Genomic DNA, 19,833 nt, shown 5'->3' on the forward strand with positions numbered 1-19,833 from the left:
ATTTATACTCAACATTTTTCATTATTAAACTTCATTAGGATATTAACATGTACTAACTCATTGTTATCATTTCATGTAGGAAACTTGGGACATTCCTAGGACAAAGGACATGAGAAGGAAGACCCTCTCTATTATGGTTGAGAGGTGGAGGGCATATAAGACCAGCCTCATGAACAATTACCTTTTCAGAAAAAAAGAAAGGTGAATTTCCTGGTCATAAAAACCCAACTATAGACCAAGATACATGGAACGCATTTGTAGTGTCTAGAATGACTAAAGAGTTTTTGGTAAGTTAGGATTACAAGCATTGTTATTTGTGTTATTGAGAATATTATATTTTTTTACCCTTAATCTCATTATATGATACTTTTGTAGGAGAAAAGAAATAAGGCACAAGAAATTTAGGCAAAGAATGACGCCGCAGTTGTGATGACTCGTGGGGGTTATCCATGGCTTAAGAAAAAGTTGATGAAAGAGAAGGCTATGAAGCGTCAAGCTAGCCAAGATAAGACTACAGTATTGATCTTTCTTCTCCACCCATGTGCCATGAATTATATGAAGTTAGCGGAAATACACATAGAAGGGGGGTTGAATATGTGTGTTTGTGAACAAAGGAATTTTAAAGTCTCTTTTTCATTAAGGTTCTCTTTCGTCCAGTAAAAATAATATTAGTGAATGCTAAACAGAAACTACCCAAGATTGGTTTAACAGGATCATTTTCAGTCTGGGGGGTTTCACCGTCTGATTAAAAAAAAGGTTTCTTATAATAATAATTTAAATACTTGCATTTTCCTTCTAAATATAGTTGTGTTGGAGAACAGGCAGTGGATGAAACTTTTAGTGTAATAAATTTGCTAAACCAAATTTGCATCTTCGTCTAAGAAATGGTTTTAATGAAGAATAATCATTGGACGAGGTTTTTGATAAGATTTAACAATTAAGATTAGTTTGCGTATGAGATATAAGTAAAACATTACAATCATTTTTATACTGGTTCTCTCAATTGAGCTACATCCAGTCTTTTTCAACTGAAGGGTTCCACTAGATATCAAACATGAAGAACATTGAGTATTATCGTCCACTCCTGGACCTGAGTATTCTCGACCACTCATGGCCCGTCGACTTCACTCATCAACGCTAGTATTCTTAAACTACTTCTGGTTCCCCAAGTATTCTCGACCACTCCTGACCCGTCGACTTCACTTATCAACGCTAGTATTCTTAAACCACTTATGGTTCCTCAAGTATTCTCGACTACTCCTGGCCCGTCGACTTCACTCATCAACGCTAGTATTCTTAAACCACTTCTGGTTTCCCAAGTATTCTCGACCACTCCTGGCCCGTCGACTTCACTTATCAATGCTAGTATTCTTAAACCACTTCTAGTTCCCCAATGAGTAATTTTTGACAAGCCTCTCCAGGCTTTACAAGTAATCTTTCCCTAGCCTCTTTAGGCTTAATAGATGGGTAATATTTCTGACATGAGTGCGTACATAACTCTCATAGAGAGGATTGAGAATTTCTACACTCAGTAAGGTTTACGACCTTAGTTAGGCATGGCAATCTAACCCGTCCCCGTGGGTACCCGCCCGAACCCACCCCGATTTGGACGGGGAAAACCCGTGTTTAGCGGGTTCGGGTTCGGGTTCGGGTTTTCCACGATTGATAAAATCGGGGGCGGGGGCGGGGACGGGGATGTTAATACCCACCCCGCCCCCGCACCCATACCCGCCCCCCGCCTCCGCCCCGCTTAATAATATAATTAAAAAATTATTTTTATATATATATAAACCAAAATTAAAAATATTTATATGTAAAAATTTATATTATTTTTCTTTTCTTTTATTTTTTTAAAATTATTCATATTTATTTAAAAGAAAAATAGAAGAAAAAAAAAAGAAAAAAAATAGGAGGGGGGGCGGGGACGGGGCGGGGGCGGGGGGCGGTTTAAATTTGCGGGGGCTGGGGCGGGGAACGTAAAACCCGCCCCCGCCCCGCCCCGTTGCCATGCCTAACCTTAGTCTTACAGAGATTTGTGTTTGAGTGTTTGGGTTACTCTCATGAAGAGAGTACATAGATTTACAACACTCACTAAGGTTTTCGTTCATAATTCGAACACCTTAGTTTACAGAGATAAAATACAATATTGCATTGTACATTTGACTATAAACGCTCATCTCTGATCTCTCTGTCTCATGGGCTTGATATCACTCTTTTTTCTATTTTCTAAAAAAGCTAAGCCATTCAAGGTTTGAGGTAGTGATATATATATGATCTTGTAAAATTTGCCCGTTGCAAATTTCCGTTGAAGCAGATATGTTCGTTCATGACCAGTCTAATCTTCTCATTTAATGTTGCTTCTCGTTCATGAACATTGCGTGCATTTTTCTTTGCCTGGTTAGCAGCTGTATTCGAATTTAGCAAAGATCTAGGAACCTTTTTGTCTCTTTCTGGTCATGCAGCTAAAAGGCGTTGTCCTTTTATGAAAAAGTAATGCACTTTTTCTGACATATGCATGCTTTTGCTTTAACTTACATTTCTTTCTTCTTCTTATAATCATGCTATTATGTTGAGAGTGCTTATGTGATTGTAGACAGTGCCTGAGTAGTCCTTTGAGACTTGATTCTTTAAGAATTGGTATGATAGTCTTCGTCTGCATCTAGTAGTTCTATGCGTCTCAACCTCATTCTTCATTTGAGTGTTTATTGTTAATGTTTTGACTTCTTCTATGATCTGGTCAACATTGTGGATGGCTAGCTTTGTTCTTTGTCTGAAGTATCTTTTTGTTTGTGTTTTCCTTCATCTGTTGTGTTGTTGACTTCATTCTTGACCTCCTTTCATCTGTCTTCTTATTATAGCTCTTAAGTTTGTCTTTTGATACACCCTCGTTTGATATTAGATCCATAGTCGTCTAGTGCACACACTATTCTTTGTCTATTATGTTAGCTCGAGTTGTCTGATTCTCATGATGTGCCTTGCCTTGATTGTTTATTCATTAGTGTTGACCATCTGTTTTCATCTGACGTTCGACTATGTTTGCCTTGTTCAAGCTTTTGGCCCTGTTTTGGCTTCTCATATGATACTTCATGGTTTCGTCTTATAGTGGGCTTTATCTAGTGTTTGTTGACCTTTCTTTTGTTTTTGATCCGTCCTAGTCTTGATGCTTGATCAGCCATTTTTTGATTTGTTCAGTTTGTTTGGGCTTCGTAGATTTTGTATTTAATGCAGTTTATCTTGCATTAAATGTTTGCTTCGTAGATTTTGTATTTATGTTTTATAAATGGTTCTCACATTTTGAAACAGAGAGAAGAGAATAGAAGAGAGTATTCTACTGATTTTGTGAAGTTTTTGTGACCTTCTTGGAGTGCTTTCTTTGTGAAACCAAGAAGAAAAACATTTTGTGAAATGCTTTGAGAGAGATCATCATCATAACTACATTCTTGGAAGAGAAGGATTGAGATTTGTTAAGAATTCATAGTCTGATTTGTTCAGCTTTCAGGTGAATTCGTTCCTTTAATTCTTTGTGTAATGTGTTAAAGAAATCTTGATTAGGTGTCTCAACTCTCAAGTGGCAAGGAATTCTTGTAGTGGGTTTCTACAAGAAGTATTTTCTTGGGTGCAAGAAAGGGTTTATCTTGAGTATTGGAGTGTATGCATGTGTGTTATACTTGTAAAACTTCTTCATTGAGATAGTGGAACAAATCTTGATCAGGTTATGATGAGGACTAGATGTAGGTCACATGTGGAGTGACTTAACCAAACACCTTGCATTCTTTTCTCATCCTTATCTCTTGCATTGATTAATCTTTAATTGAATTTTACAATGATTGGTTTTGAGTAATTTGCTTGCATGGTTAAAACTGTTTAAAAGTGAATATTGTCATTGCATACATGTTATTGTGAGAGATGATTCAATAAAGATTAAGCAAGAACTCATATAGAAGTCATTCCTATATACAAGTGGTTCAATATACTTCTTTGAATATTGTCTTAGGAAAGTTTTGAATGAAATAAAGACCCTTAAACTCTAATAAATTTTTAAGTCTCATTGAATCTAATTCACCCCCTTCTTAGATTGAGTCATTCTTTTCTATAACTTTGAGTGCAAAATGCCCAGACACATAAAGGTAGATTGTCCCTCCCTCAAAAAGAGATGGTCTAGCAAGAAAAAGACCAAGAGGAGTCTAATGGCTACATGCATGGGAGGACCTGGACAACAGTAGTAGTAGCTTAGATGATGAGCAGGCAAACATTTGTCTGATGGTAGATTCTAAGATAAATGTTGAGGTAAATTTTCAATCTAGCTCTTGTTCATATAACTTTGATGAAGAGGATATGTCTTATGACACCTTACTTGCCAACTCTTATATGATTTCTTTTGAGTACAAGAAACTTAAAGAAAAAAAACTTCTTGAAAAAGAAAATCTTGAACTAAAAAAAAATCTACTAGAGTCTAAGGTAAAAGTTATAGGTCTCAAAGACAAGATCATCGGTTGTGTACCTCCTAAGAGCTTAGCATTAGAGGCTGAATATATTCAACTTAGGAAGGACTTAACCAAGTTTGTGGAAGGATTTTCAAAGATGAATATGTTGCTAAGGCATAGAAAACTTCCATCAGACAAAAGTAGTCTTAGTTTTGATCCTGATCCAAGGCATCTCCAAAGAAACCTAAGTCTACCTTCTATGCTAATTGAAAAGGAGTAAAACCTATAGGCAAACAGAAGGGATAGACTAAGGTAAATATAACTAACATAAAAGTACCCAACACTACAAAAAAACTAATTAAATATGGCGGTTTTAATATGGCAGTTTCAAGAAACTGCCACTATTTACTTTATAATATGACAGTTATAAAACTGCCATTATTTTCATTCAAAATATGGCATTTATAAGTTCTAGTATTTTAACGACAAAAATGTATGTAAAATATGACATTGTTCTATTTTTAAAGATGTCATTATTATTTGCTTTTAATTTAAACTTTATTTTCTCTCATATTTAACTTAATGAATTTTTAAATTTGAATTCCCATTTTTTCTCTATTATTATTTATTAAGTAGATATTCATTTTATTAATTATTTAAAAAATTCATTAAGAAATTTTAAAAACCTAAAACTATAAATTAAATTGAATCTTAATTAATTAGAAGTATTAATACTTTGTTGGAAGGATAGTAATACTTTTCCTTGCAAATAATAGCTGATTGATCAAAATATTGATTTCAATGGCATTTCTAATAGAGATTTTTCAATATTTTTTTAAATACTTGTACCTTTTCTTCAATCATGTTATTTTAATCTTTTTTTGGATTCACTAGCTATCTGAACGCAATACCTTACTTGGGAGACTTTTCATTCCCTCAAATTTAATTCCCATTTTTCCTCTATTGTTATTTATTTTTCAATTTTATTATATTTTGATTTTAATTATTTTATATTTATTTTTTTCCCTTTCTTGAGTTACATTTTCCCTCGCGTGATCTTAGAGATAAGTGTGCGATTCTTCTCTAAAAACCAGGAAAGGGAACACCACGTTTTGGAGGGTAAGGGAACGACCACTGAAGTGGGTGCCACCAGGGAAGAGAGCGACATCTATCTTCGGGTTTTAAAACCCTAAAAACTTCGCAGCATCCCTAAAGCTCCTTACTCGCAACAACAATTGTGCATCCCTCTCCCCTTTCGCAGCAACAATCAACCAAGGTATATCTTCCACTAAAACTCTACCTTTCTTTGTTAGAAAATATAGCATGTTTTTTCCATTAAAATTTTCCAAGTCCACACACTCACAACTTCCTCGCAAAAGGGGTTCTCAAAACCCTTCACTTCACTGTAATTGTAGCATCTGACCCGGTGGCCTTGCCTTTGGTACACTATTCTTTTTCTTCTTTCCTCTCTTGTGCTTCTTCTAATGTCTTCTTCAATGATTGCAATAGGTTTTTTTTAGCAAAAATAATTAAGTTTGGGGTTCATGGGTAGTTTGAAAATTTTTCATCCTTACCGCTATTTCATCCCTTTTAATTCCAAATTGCTGAAAGGCTTTTTAGGTTGTTCATTATGTTGGGTGTGTTTTTGATTTTTAGTTTTATAAAATAATTTCCAACAACTATTTTTTAGATAGTTATAATGGGAGAAGAGGATCTTCTGTTGTGATCTCTGTAATTTCTATGGATAAAAAGGAAGAGCTTGGAAAGAGGATGCTATAATGTAAGCTCAACAATATTTTGCCTATTACATGAAAAGCTATAATATGCTTATATTTTATTTAGTATTATATTTCAGTGCTACATTTTGGATACTCTGACAATTAGTGTTGGATTGTAACTTTGGCTTTTAGAATATAGTTCATCCATTTTATTGGTATATGTTTTGTATTATATTTAACTTAAATATGATATCACAATTAACGGTGGTTGTCAATTATCGAATTAAACATGTTTCAAATTCAATTGTTAGAAATAATGTTTATTTTTTGCTCTTTAGTTTACAAGCATTTTTGTACTCCAAAATGGTATGATTGGCTGTCCAGATTAAATATCTAGGATAATTTCTTCCAAAACTGATTATGTATGTGCGTTTTTTCTTAACGCTACATACATGACGTGCATGTACAATTATTGAAAATTATATCAGCAATTAATGTATGTAATATTTACACAAAGTACACAATTATCAATTTTAGAAAATTTGATGAAAATTTTGTACTTATATCATGTTATTGTTGTCTTGTTTGTAAACAATAAAATTTTAAAAAAATAAAATATTCTAATTTTTGTAAAAAAAAAGTTGGAACATGTAATAAATAGTAGAAATGTTGTGACCATAACTTCCCAATGCATTAAGCATAATTATGAACACAAATCCTCTTAAGTAACTTGAGTGTTCAAAGAATATATTGCATTGATCTTTCATGAAAACTTTGTGTTCATATATACGCCTTTGGACGTATTGATTCCTTGATTAACAATGCTAGTGACAAAGGTAATTCCACTCCCCATTTTTCTACTTTTATACAATTCCTATAATATATGAATTTTTGTTTTCATAAATAATACTATACATATACCTTTAACCTTGTATTTCAATAGAATATGAACCAACTAGTTAATTAAGAGGAGTCAGAAAAAATAGGTTTAATTCTATTTAAGAGGAATGAGAAAAAATATATTATATTATTTTACTACCATGTGAAAAGAATGAGAAATTTATCCTCTAGTTTTTCATTTTGATTTTTCTTTTATTTGCTTAATTTGATACCTCATTTTATGGACCTTTCGATCTTACATATTCTTCTTCTTTTTTCCATGTGTTGTATGTAACATCCCAAATTTTATACTTTATGAAAATTATTTTTTTATATAGTTATTAATTAATAAATAAAATGGGTTGTATTATTATTTTTAGAAATAGTTATAATTCAAATTTTTTTAGAATAATATTTTAATCATTACATATATATAAATTTTAATGTAAGTAATTATATTTAAATATATATATATATATAATGTCCAATGATATTATAGATATTTATAATATTATAATTACATGTCTATTTTAATAAGTAATTAAATAAAAATTTTATAAAACTCCTTATACTACTACACGTACACCATAGATAATAAAGGGATAAGACCATAAGTGCAGGCTTTTATGATTACGTGATTTCAGATTAAAAATTATGTGATAAGAATAGGATATCATAGTGATAATAGCATGTCAGTAGATAAAGAATCTAATGGATTACGTGTATGGAGTAAAATAAACCTACGCGTATGTTGCGGTAAAAAAATCTGTGTAGATTACGTACACATATCACGTAATATGTAGCGTCATTTGATACCATTTGCCTATAAATAGCACTTTCACCTTCACATTTGCACACACAGAAAAATAACACAAATTGAACGAAGTGAAAGAGTGCAAACGGAACGTAAAGAGAGAGATAGTGAAAACGTAGCAAATTTACTTACTTTAAGGTAAGGGAAGTAAGGGGGAGGAGAACCTTATCTCTTTAAATTTTTATTTACTATTATGTTTATTTATTTATGTTATTTTTTTTGTACATTTATCTAGTGAGGTGTCCCTAACCTCATTTATTTGCTTAACCTTTGATTATTTTTGTCTATAATAATTATTAAGGTGTTCATATTTTATATTGTTTCATTATTTTATAATGATTGTCATTTTTATTTATATTATTGGTACTATTAATATATTCTTTTTACGTAAATATATTTATTGTAAATATATTTATAATTAACTATGATATAGTTTTGTTAAAGTCTCTTTGACTCATATTGTTGTTATTTCTTCACATATTTATGAAGATAAATATTGTTCTATGGCCATAGAAGATAAAGTTTGAATTATTTGTAGCTGGAGGTTTGACCTTGGGGATTTAAATGAGTAAGAAATGAAGGTGAAATATCCTATTGTTGGTTAAGGTGAAATATCCTTTTATTGGTTGATATTATGATGATGCTCATTTATCCTGACTAGTCACTACAAATATAATTCAAATTTTATTGTATCATGAAAATCTAATATATGATTTGTATATATATATTTATATATATATATATATATATGTTTAATATTGATTATAAATAATTCAGTTTATTCTTTTGAATTATTGTATTTATTGGATATTGTTCTTACTCCTCTCTTTTCTTTGTTTTTAAAATTAAATATATTATAAAATAGATGGATCTACTTGGGATTCCAGAGCATTTTGCAGTGATTATAGTTGTTGTCTTTCTTGGAAGAAATTGGAATGTGGAGGCTATTTGATGAATCTATTATAATTGTTATTGTAAATTTATTTCTATTATCAATATAAAGTTTGTAAAAGAAGTGAAAGAAAGAAATATTGTGTTTAATAATACATTATTATAAATACTTTAGAACGATATGTTATGTATTAAATTCACAAAATATTCTGTTTCTTTATTTTTATCCATAAAAAAAAATATTGTTAACGATATATTTGCGAAAATATTATATAAGAAATATATAATTATTATTATATAAATTGGGCGTTAAAATCGGGCGTTACATTGTAAATTTGCAAACTTTATTCTTTTGTCCCTTTAGTCATAAATAAAATTATAGCCATTATGCATTTTAACAATGCTACATTTTGTATTGTTTTTTAGTCATGCCAATAGATAAAACGTGGATTACTAAACCACGAAACATAATTGAATATGCAAATGGGTTGAACATGTTTTTGGACTTTGCTTATGAACATGCTAATGGTCATGTTATTAAGTGTCCATGTTCAAAGTGTGGCTTTAAAAAGTGGCAAACTAGGGATATAGTTCAAGAACACCTAACATGTAGACCTTTCCCTGAAAATTACAAAATGTGGTATTTGCATGGTGAAGGACCAAGTGTAAGTGAATCTAGGGCCTCTCAAAGTGCACATGTCATACAAGATTCTTTAGGACCTCAAAATCCAATGGAAGACATGTTGACTGATGCATTTGGGTTTGTGGGGCATGGTGTAAATGATTTTGAAGGGCCTTTAGAGGATGATGAAATGCAAAATAATATGGTGCATGATGAAGATAATGTAGAGTTTGATGCGTTGTTGATAGACAATAACCAACAATTATATGAAGGTTGTTCAAAGTATTCCAAGTTATCCTTCATGTTGAAATTGTATCATATAAAGTGCATGTGTAGAATGAGTGACAAAGCAATGACAATGATTTTAGAATTGTTAAAGGATGCATTTGAACATGCTAAGTTTCCTAACTCATTTTACGAGGCCAAGAAAATTATTAACAAACTTGGTCTTAGTTATATCAAAATACCAGCATGGCCAAAAGATTGCATGCTATATTGGGGTGAAGAGAATGAAGGGTTAGAAGAATGTAAAAGGTGTAAGATGTCTAAGTGGAAGGATAAGAAAAAAAAAAGCAATATGCAAAGATCTTGCGTTACTTTCCACTAAAACCAAGATTGCAAAGATTGTTTATGAGTTCTAAGACTGCTGATTCTATGACATGGCATGTATCAAAGGATAACCAAAATGGATTGATGAGGCATCCTAGAGATTCTGAGGCATGGAAAACATTTGACATACTTCATCCTGAATTTGCTAATGATCCTTGAAATGTACATCTTGGTTTAACTAGCGATGGTATCAACCCCTTTGGAAGCATGAGTACAAGCCATAGTATATGGCCGGTTGTCCTCATCCCAAACAATCGCCCTCCTTGGGAGTGTATGAAGCAAACCTCATTCATCCTCTCTATGATAATTCCTGGAAAATAAATGGCAGGAAATGACATTGATGTATACTTACAACCACTCATCAAAGAGTTGAAGGAATTATGGTTTGATGGAGTGCAAACATTTGATTCTTCAAGAAAAGAAATGTTTAAGATGCGAACAACTTTGATGTGGACAATTAGTGACTTCCCTGGGCTCAGTAATTTATCTGGTTGGAACACACACACTAGTCTTGCTTGCCCCACTTGTAACTTTGACACGGACTCTTGTTGGCTATATAGGGGAAAATTTAGTTTTATGGCTCACCATCGATTTTTAGATAAAAAGCACAGATTCAGGCATCGTCGATCTCTTTTTAATGGAAGAATTGAGCTAAGGGATCCGCCAGTAACTTTGTCAGGGTCAGACATATTTAAACAAGTTAAGGATATCAATGTTACCTTTGGAAAACCATTAGTGTTTGATGATACTAGTAAAAGGACTCGAGGAAGAGAAATTGTTGGAGTAGAATAATGGAGGAAGAAAAACATATTTTTTGACCTTCCTTATTGGGAGAACAACTTGTTACACCATTGTCTAGATGTTATGCATATTGAAAAAAATGTTTGTGACAATGTGCTTTACACTTTTCTCAATGACCCTAAGAAATCAAAAGATAATCTTAAAGCACGAAGGGTTCTTAAAGAAATGGGTATAAGGAAGGAACTTTGGCCAAATGATAAAGGAAGATTTCGGCCAACATTATTTTCATTGTCCAAAGCAAAGAAAAAAATATTTTTGCAAACTTTGAAAAATGTTAAAGTTCTAGATGGATACTCAAGTAATATTTCAAGGTGTATTGACATGAAAAATGGAAAGTTCTATGGCCTAAAAATTCATGATTGTCATATTCTTATGGAGCAATTACTACCTATTGCGATACGTAATGTTTTACAATGTGACTGCGGTGCTAGTAGAGTTGTGTTCCTTTTTTCGACAATCATGGTGCATCTAACTTGTCATAGATCTTGATAAACTCGAGTCTCGCATTATTGAAACTCTTTGTCATTTGGGAATGTTATTCCCTCCTACCTTCTTTACAATCATGGTGCATCTAACTTGTCACCTAGCTACTAAAGCAAAACTTGGAGGCCCGATACATTATCGTTGGATGTATCCCGTTGAAAGGTAAATGTTATATTATGTGAGTTTTCTATTTTATGGAAAAGTGTAAATATCGTATGTAATAATTGTCAAAACATGTTACAAGTATCTAGGTCAATTGATGAGATAAATAAAGACTGGTCAATTGTTGTCCATTTGAAACCACGAGACTTGTATGATATGGGAGTAGAAGGAGATAGTGAAGTTTATGAAGTTGAACCATTTCCGCAACAAGACTTCAATCAATTTTTCAGGGACTTTGATCAATTTCCACTGTTTAGGGAGGATGAAGATGATGAATTAATAAATGAGGAGAATCCTAATTATGAATTTGAAGAAAATAACTCAATGTCAGAGTAATAACTTTTTCATGGTATGACTCTAGGTTATATTTTGGTAATACACATGTATTTTAGCTATAAATGAAATGTTATTGTTAACTTTGTTAAATACTTAACATATATTGGTTTTCTGTTATAAATGTTACTATATTTAATTGTTTCATTTTTATGTGCAGATATGCCAAAGCCAAAAAGGATTAGGAACTTGCTGAAATCAGTTGCTCGAACCCCCCCAAATTCAACATGTTACATCTTGTTCAAGTCCATCTGTTGGTAACCATTTGCAAACTAATGATTCACCTCAACCTACACAAGAGGAAATTGCACAACAACAAAGCACACAACATGAAACTACTCAAGAGGAAACTACACAACAACCAAGTAAAGAGCAAGAAACTACACAAGAGGAATCTGCACAACAAAGCACACAAGTAGAAGTTGAAACAGTGCAACGTAAAGGTGGAAGACATTCCACCCATTATTGGTTTGTTGATGTTATAGGTAAATTGTGTTATTTTTGTATAATTTGTTTTCCTTTTAATTTCATCATAATATTGATTCTAGATTTAAGAACATTATATTTATTATTTTGTAGATGAGCATAAAGTTTCTAAGAAATTAAAGGTGAAGGTTAAGGATGTTCATAACTTTCCTAATGGATTGCATGCTATTGTCAACTATGATGAGAGATTTCAACCTATTGGAGAGGCATCCGGTTTACTTGGAGGGGTTTGTGGACAATTAGCAACAAATCACCTTTTGTGTCCTATAAGTTTTGAAAGTTGGTCATATGTTCCAGATACTTATAAGGATAATGTGTGGGATACTGCCTTGAAGGTAATTTTACCTAAATTGCATGTTTTATATTTTTTGTATTTATACTATGGTTGAGAACTAACTTTGTTTTATTTGAAGTCTCAATTTTTTTTCAAGGTAAATAAAGATTTGGCAAAAAGAGATGTTATGTTTAAAGTTGGAAAGCTATGGAGGGAGTACAGATGTAAGCTCTGGAATGAATTTTATGACCCACTTTTGAGTAGAAATGATCTTATCAAGAATGTTCCAAAGGGACTTAGCATGGATCAATGGGCACTATTTGTTGATTACCGCTTGAAAACTTCTACAATGGTAGAAACTTTTAGTGATTATAGTTACATTTGCCTTATGATAAACTTGTAGAAATTGATTTTATTTTTATTTGCAGAACCTTTGTAATAGAAATAGAGAGATAAGGAAAAGACAAACTATTCCTCACACTGGTGGTGCCATGCCTTTGTCAAGGAGAAGGGATAATTTGGTAGTTTACATACAATATGATTTTATTCTCTAATTTTTTACTTATATTATTTTTTTATACTTATAGAGAATTGAGACTGGTAGGACTATTGGCCAAGGCAAAATATGGAAGATCACTCACAAGAGAAAAAATGGCACCTATGTTGATGATGAGGCTATGGAAATAGGGGTCAATAAATTTAGATTTTTCTTTAAATTTTAGATTATTGCATTTTATTTGCATGTATGGATGATTGTTGCATGTTCTGTATTGAGATTTGTCTATGCTTATATGCAATGAATTATTTCTGCAACCATCATGCCTATGCCAGAGTTCAAAATTTTGCTTGTATATTTGTTCCAAAGGTTGTTTACATGTTACGGGTTTCTTGGAAAATATGTAGGAATTAGTGTTAAATGATTTCTGTTTATTTGGTTCATATTGTTAAATGTTGAATTTCTTGGTAGTGATGGTAAAGGGTTTAGTTTTTTTATTGTGCTCATACTTGGACGATGTAATGGTTAGTTAATTCCACCAGCTAGGCTTACAGTATTTATTAATTGAGTTATATTGATGGTCATTATTGTTCTATTTGTGCTATGTATGTTTATGTAGGAGAAAATTGATGAATTATTGTTGCAAAACCCAGAAATTGCATATGATATTTCTCCAAATGATCCAATTGGTGTCATATTTGGTAAAGAGCATCCAAGTCGTGTTAGAGGATTATCATTCAGAGCTTGTCCTACCCTTGCTTTTAAGCATACCACCACAAGGCTAAGTGGTGTCACCTTTGGTTCAACTAGTGCAAGTGCACTAAATATGGAAGAAAAGTTTGCAGATATGCAAAATGAACTTGCAACTGTTAAATCTCAAATGCAAACACTTCTTTCTTATATTGCTGGAGGATGCAACATACCTGAAGATTTGGCTGTAATGGCTGCTGGCTTAGTTCATACTTCTGTTAATCAAGTATATAATTAAATAATTGAAAATGATTAAGTTAAGAAATGTGCATATGTTGTCTTAGTTTTATTGTATTAGGTGATTGAAATTAATTGATATAAAAAAATTTATTTATTTCAGGCATCAGATGTTGGAAGTGGTGCTCTATCACCAAACAACATAAGAGGATCATCAAGAGGAAGCAATGGTGATAATGAGGGTGGCCAAAGGAAGGCTAGTTAGGCACATTAGTATATTAGAAAATGCTACTTTAGTTTATGTAATGAATCTAAAACTTATGAAGTACTTTGAGTCTCTTTGATAGAACTATTTATGTTTTCCCTAATACAAGTATTGAATGAATCAACTTTATGTTTTGTATTTTGTTATTACAAGTTGAAGTATATTGAATGAACTTGGTTGGTTGAATTTTTTAAGAGTTGTTGATTACTTCTATTTCACACAATTATGACATTTTGAATATACAAGTGTTTTTACAATTTAAAATATTTAATTAAAAATTCATTTTTTATAAATAATTATGATGAAAATAAAAAATATTTATTTATTTGAAAATTACGACAGTTAAAAGTGTCATACTTTTATGTACAAATTGTTATAATAATGGCAGTTTGATCACGCCATATTATTATGGAAATAATGACGCTCAAAATTGTCATTATTAACCTATATAATCATTTTTTATTGTGTAATTTACGACATTTTAAAGTGTTATTATTTACAAGTCTAAACCGTCGCTTTATACAATGTATTAAATGGCGGGTGTTGTGACGGTGCACTTATAACCATCATTTTTTACTTTGTGGTGGCATAAATTATGACACTACAGGGAACCGTCGCACATGTATATATTGACGGTCATAAATGCCATTATTTACAATTACAACTGCCATTATTAACGCGTTTTTTTGTAGTGCAAGAAAATCTAGGTACCAACATCTCAAAGCATTCCATTGTATATCTCCTTGGTGGGAAGAAGAAAGGATTCAGGTTGGTACCTAGATAGTGGCTACTCACGACATATGATGGGAGAAAGGTCTATGTTCATAGATCTCCAACCACATGAATGGTCTGTGTCCTTCTAAAATGGCAAAGGGAAAATAAAGGGCATAGGTAAGATAAGTAATGCATCTATACCCATTTAACATAATGTTTTATATGTTGAAGGTCTAAAGTATAATCTACTTAACATAAGTCAATTATGTGATAGTGATTATACTATAGTCTTCGAAAAAGACTCATACATAGTCATGCAAGATGATGAATTTGTGCTTTTTGCAACTCAGAGGAAGAATAATCTTTATAAGATTGATTTGACTAGTTTAAGCAAACATAATGTAACATGTCTAGTGTCTAGAGAAGATGAAAGATAGATTTGGCATAAAAACTTAGGCATGTCCATATCAAACATATTTCTAAAATAAGCAAGAAATGCTAAGTAAGGGGACTATCTAAGATATCTTGGAAAATTCATCTTCTCTATGATGCATATTAGAAAAGGATACAAAGTAAATCTTCTTTTAAATCTAAAAAGGTTATTTCAACTTCTAGACCACTAGTACTGTTACATATGGATCTTTTGGTCCAACTAGGACATTGAGTTTGGGAGGCAAAAAGTATGTATTTGTCATTATAGATGACTATTTTAGATATACATGGGCATTCTTCTTAAGCCACAAACACGAGTCGTTTAGGGTTTTTGAAATATTTTGCAAAATCAAGATATCTTGCTGAACTTCTCTTCACCGAGAACTCCTCAACAAAATAGGTTAGGTGAAAGGAAGAACATAACCTTGTAGGAGATAGCTAGAACTCTCCTTTACAAAAATAATTTGCCAAAATATTTTTGGGCAGAGGTTGTTTTACATTCTAAACAAAATATTAATAATACCTATGCTAAACCCCACTCCTTATGAATTGTGGAGAGGAAGAAAATCCAACATCTCATACTTTCATCCCTTTAAATGTGAGTGTTTCATTTTGAACACTAAGGATCAACTTGGAAAGTTTCACTTTAAAGTGGACAAGGGGATCTTATTTGGATACTCTGAAACTTCAAAGGAATGTAGGATGTTCAACTCTAGAACCTCTATTATGGAAGATTTGATCCATGTGAAGTTTAATGATAATCAAAAGTTTGACAAGAAAATATCAGATCTAGAGGATGATTTTACAGATTTACAGAATGAAGATCATCAAACAATGGAGACAAATGTTGTAACTTAGATGTTGGAACCTCCAAAAAGCCAGATGAATCAACCAGACAAAGTTTCAAGACCTTAGAGAAATTTGAAATTCGTGCACCATCATCTAGAAGATCAAATCCTTGCTGATAAAGCTGAAGGAGTAAAAACTCACTCTACTATTCGGGACCTTGCCTCATATGCACTAGTATTTGAGATCAAGCCTAAGTACATAGGCGAAGAACTGATAGACAATGATTGGATCATTGCATGGAGGAAGAACTCCATCAGTTCAAAAGGAACAATGTCTAGACCCTCTTGCTAAATCCAGATCATTAGACTGTCATAGGAACTCGATGGGTTTTTAGAAATGAGCTTGATGAAGAAGGTAAAGTGGCAAGAAATAAAGTTAAATTAGTAGCCCAAGGTTATAATCAACAAGAAGGTAGCAACTTTGCTTTAACCTTTGCTCCTGTTGTGAGACTCGAAGCTATACAAATTATGTTAGCTTTTGCAGCTCACAAAAACATAAAACTTTTTCAAATGGACTTAAAGAACACATTTTTAAATGGTTTTAATGATGATTTTTTAAGCTTTTAGTGACAAATATTATTATCACTAAATATAATTTTTCTTGTAGTGCTCTAAAAAAGCTCTTTACAGACTAAAACAAACTCCTAGAGCTTGGTACAAACTAAGTAATTTTCTACTTATTTATTGTTTTGTGAGAGGCAATTGGTTGACACTACCTTGTTCAAAAAAGATTCTAGAACAAATTTCATAGTAATACAAATTTATGTAGATGGTATTATTTTTGGTACTACTAATGAATTTATGTGTGAGAATTTTTCCAATTTGATGCAAACGGGGTTTAAAATGAGCATGATGAGGGAACTTAAATATGTAAAGTTACCTTGAAAACTCTTGTTTGAATATGTTTAGTAACAAACTTGGTAATCTATTAACACAGAGGACATTTGAATATCCTTTTTCCAGTAACAGGTTTTGGTAATCTATTACCACCTAGGATAATTGATTACCCTGGACAGTTTTCATTTTCTGGTTCAAATAAAGAGCATGTAACAATCTTCCTTCACAAGTAGTAGATTACTTTTGTTATTACTCTTTATAACTGAATCACGTCTTGCACTTTATAAAATCAATCTTTTTGAAATTAAAAAAAATAGATTAGAAACCCTTTAAAAATCTTTTGGAAAGAAAAACATTTTAGAAAATGAATACTTTCAGAAAACAGAGATTAAAGTGTTACCAAAGAAATTTTCTAAAATTTCAAGAAGTGCAAAGATAAAACATGAATTCTTGAAAGAAGAAATTTAAGAACTGTATTCAATAGTGAAAGATCAACATCTTCACAGAATTAGGTGATATTACTCTAATCTTTAAACCAGTATTTTCATTTTTGATTGATGTATCTCTTGAGATAGTGTCTCAATAAGAGAAATGAAATCTTGAGTAGGGTTTCTCAAGTAATTTTTGTGGGGTACAGAAATTTTGATTGTTCTCAATCTTGTGGTGTCAAGATTGATGTGTGTTTGAAATTCTTGTAATATTGTGTGTGCAAGGTGTTTGTAAATAATATTATAGTGAATGATCTTTGATTTGGTGGGGTGCTAAATCAAGGAAAATTGGATGTAGGCCAAGTGGATGGCTGAACCAGTATAAATTTCTGTGTTCTTCATCTTCTTACCCTTATATTTAAGAATCTTGTTGATTTCTTATTTTAAAGATTTTAAAGATTCGAGAAAAATGAAATTTCAATTACAGTATCAACTTTGATCTTTATTCTTGTAATTGAACTTGGTTAAAAAGAAGGTAATATAAACTCAACCTTGATTACAAGTGATTGATCCGCTGCATATACTTTGATATTCTGTTACGTCAGTAATAGACCTTGTAATCTACTACTATTTGTTATTCAAATTGTATAAAGGTTGTATCTTAGATTTATTGATAGGTTGTTTTTCAAGAATTGTGCGAAAAAAGTGTTATCTTAGGTTAGAATCTATTCAACCCCCCCTTCTAGATTCTAGTACACTGGGACCAACAAATGCCATTTCTCAGGAGACTGTCTCATCTTCTGAGCAAGCAAGAAGCAAAACTCCATTGAATTATCTACAATTAAAGTTGAATATATCTCTACAGTCGGATGTTCCTCACAACTTCTATGGGTCAAATATCAACTTGAAGACTACTCAAGTTTTGAATCATCTATCCCAGTTTTTTGTGACAACACTAATGCCATCAACTTGTCTAAGATTCCCATACAACATTCCAAAAACTAAGCATATTGAAATAAGATATCATTTCATTTGTGATTAAGTCCAAAAAGGAGTTTTTGACATAATGTTTATTGATAATGATCATCAATGAGATGATGTATTTACAAAGGCTTTAACTGAGGAACGCTTTGTCTTCATTAGAGACCATTTATTTTTAAAACAACTGTTAGATTAAAATTCATATTTGCTACATATGTCATACATCATTTATAAATTTCATCTTTCATTTGACCATGCATCATTTATGTTTTCTGACGTGGAAATCATAATGAAGCAAATGTGCCCTAACGTTTCGTCTAAGTGTTTCAAGTGCAATTAATGCTCATAAATGCAAAATATTATTAATGCACAATCATCAAGAAAAAGAATGTGAGAAGAGGAGTTGAGAAGACATGTCTGACACTACCTACCTAAAAGAATCCACCTAACTTTCCTTTTTTCCCTAGCCTATAAATAGCCTCCTCAAAAAAATTTTGCCTACGTTTTGAAAAACTGCCCTTGTTCATCTTCTTCAACCTCTAGCCTTTCTTTACAACCTTTACCCAATCACCATGCTCTCACAAAAATGGCACCCAAAATAGGACCATTAGGACAAAAGGTACCAATGGAAGAGTACCTTCTAGATGTCTTCCTTCCTAGGAAGACAATAGTCATCACTGACTTCTAGGCCGACGATTATCCGGTCCAACATTTTTTGGACCTTACTGGTTGAACAAAGTATGCGCTCTTGAAGGTGGATTGGTTTGGCACGTTGTACGCTCACTATTGGGCGTCAGCAGTATAGGAGCCAAATGCCATATATATGTATATATATAGACATATATATAAAAGATCAAGTTACTTTAAGAGTAATTGTCGATAAAGTTACTTCACTCAATAATACACGGTGTATGTTGAATTTTAATAATCCAATTACTATATTAAAAAATTTTAATGCATAAATCAAGTTTATAATTTTTTTTTAAATTAAAAACTATTTGATAATTTGTTTCATTAATTCAAATTGATAGATAATTATAAAATTATTTTATATGTTGATTTGAATATATATTAGGAAGTATTGTATGATTTTAATTTTTTTAAAAATCTTGGAGACTTAATTTACATATTAATAACTTTGAATTTATCGGTTGGATGTTGAAAGTTAACATACATCATGAATTATTAAGTGAAATAACTTCAACATAAGTTATTCTTAAAGTAATTTGATCCCTCCTCATATATATATATATATATATAATTTTTTTAGTTTTATCTCTAACTCGTATGAGATTTGAATTTTTTTCAATACACCTCTTCATACTTAATATTATTATATTTGGTATGTGAATAAATAATAAGTGATTATTTTTTATGATCTAGGATAGGTGAGAGTTGAATTTATATAT

The 19,833-nt window shown here is 31.7% G+C and overlaps 2 protein-coding genes across 7 annotated transcripts; both read left to right on the forward strand.

The window, feature by feature from the left end:
• Window positions 1-5,459: 5,459 nt before the first annotated feature.
• Window positions 5,460-14,519, forward strand: LOC109795945 (uncharacterized). 6 transcript variants are annotated; one of them, XM_083066615.1, is made up of 8 exons: window positions 5,460-5,700; window positions 6,115-7,973; window positions 11,897-12,221; window positions 12,316-12,557; window positions 12,636-12,848; window positions 12,925-13,017; window positions 13,612-13,968; window positions 14,083-14,476. In XM_083066615.1, exons 5-8 carry the CDS (start codon window positions 12,684-12,686, stop codon window positions 14,182-14,184), a joined length of 717 nt encoding a protein of 238 aa, XP_082922741.1. In that variant the 5' UTR covers window positions 5,460-5,700; window positions 6,115-7,973; window positions 11,897-12,221; window positions 12,316-12,557; window positions 12,636-12,683; the 3' UTR covers window positions 14,185-14,476. The 6 variants fall into 6 exon arrangements, with proteins under 6 accessions (XP_082922741.1, XP_029126688.1, XP_082922743.1 ...); XM_029270855.2 differs by having other exon boundaries at window positions 5,464-5,700; window positions 6,115-6,204; XM_083066617.1 differs by lacking the exon at window positions 6,115-7,973 and having other exon boundaries at window positions 5,465-5,700; window positions 13,612-13,998; window positions 14,083-14,519.
• On the forward strand, window positions 9,155-10,116 carry LOC145953469 (uncharacterized). Its single transcript, XM_083067428.1, has 2 exons — window positions 9,155-9,864; window positions 9,963-10,116. Exons 1-2 carry the CDS (start codon window positions 9,155-9,157, stop codon window positions 10,114-10,116), a joined length of 864 nt encoding a protein of 287 aa, XP_082923554.1.
• Window positions 14,520-19,833: the final 5,314 nt, after the last annotated feature.

The sequence above is a fragment of the Cajanus cajan genome, chromosome 11 (genome assembly GCF_000230855.2).
Source record: "Cajanus cajan strain Asha chromosome 11, NIPB_CcT2T_4, whole genome shotgun sequence".
NCBI classification, from domain to species: Eukaryota; Viridiplantae; Streptophyta; class Magnoliopsida; order Fabales; family Fabaceae; genus Cajanus; species Cajanus cajan.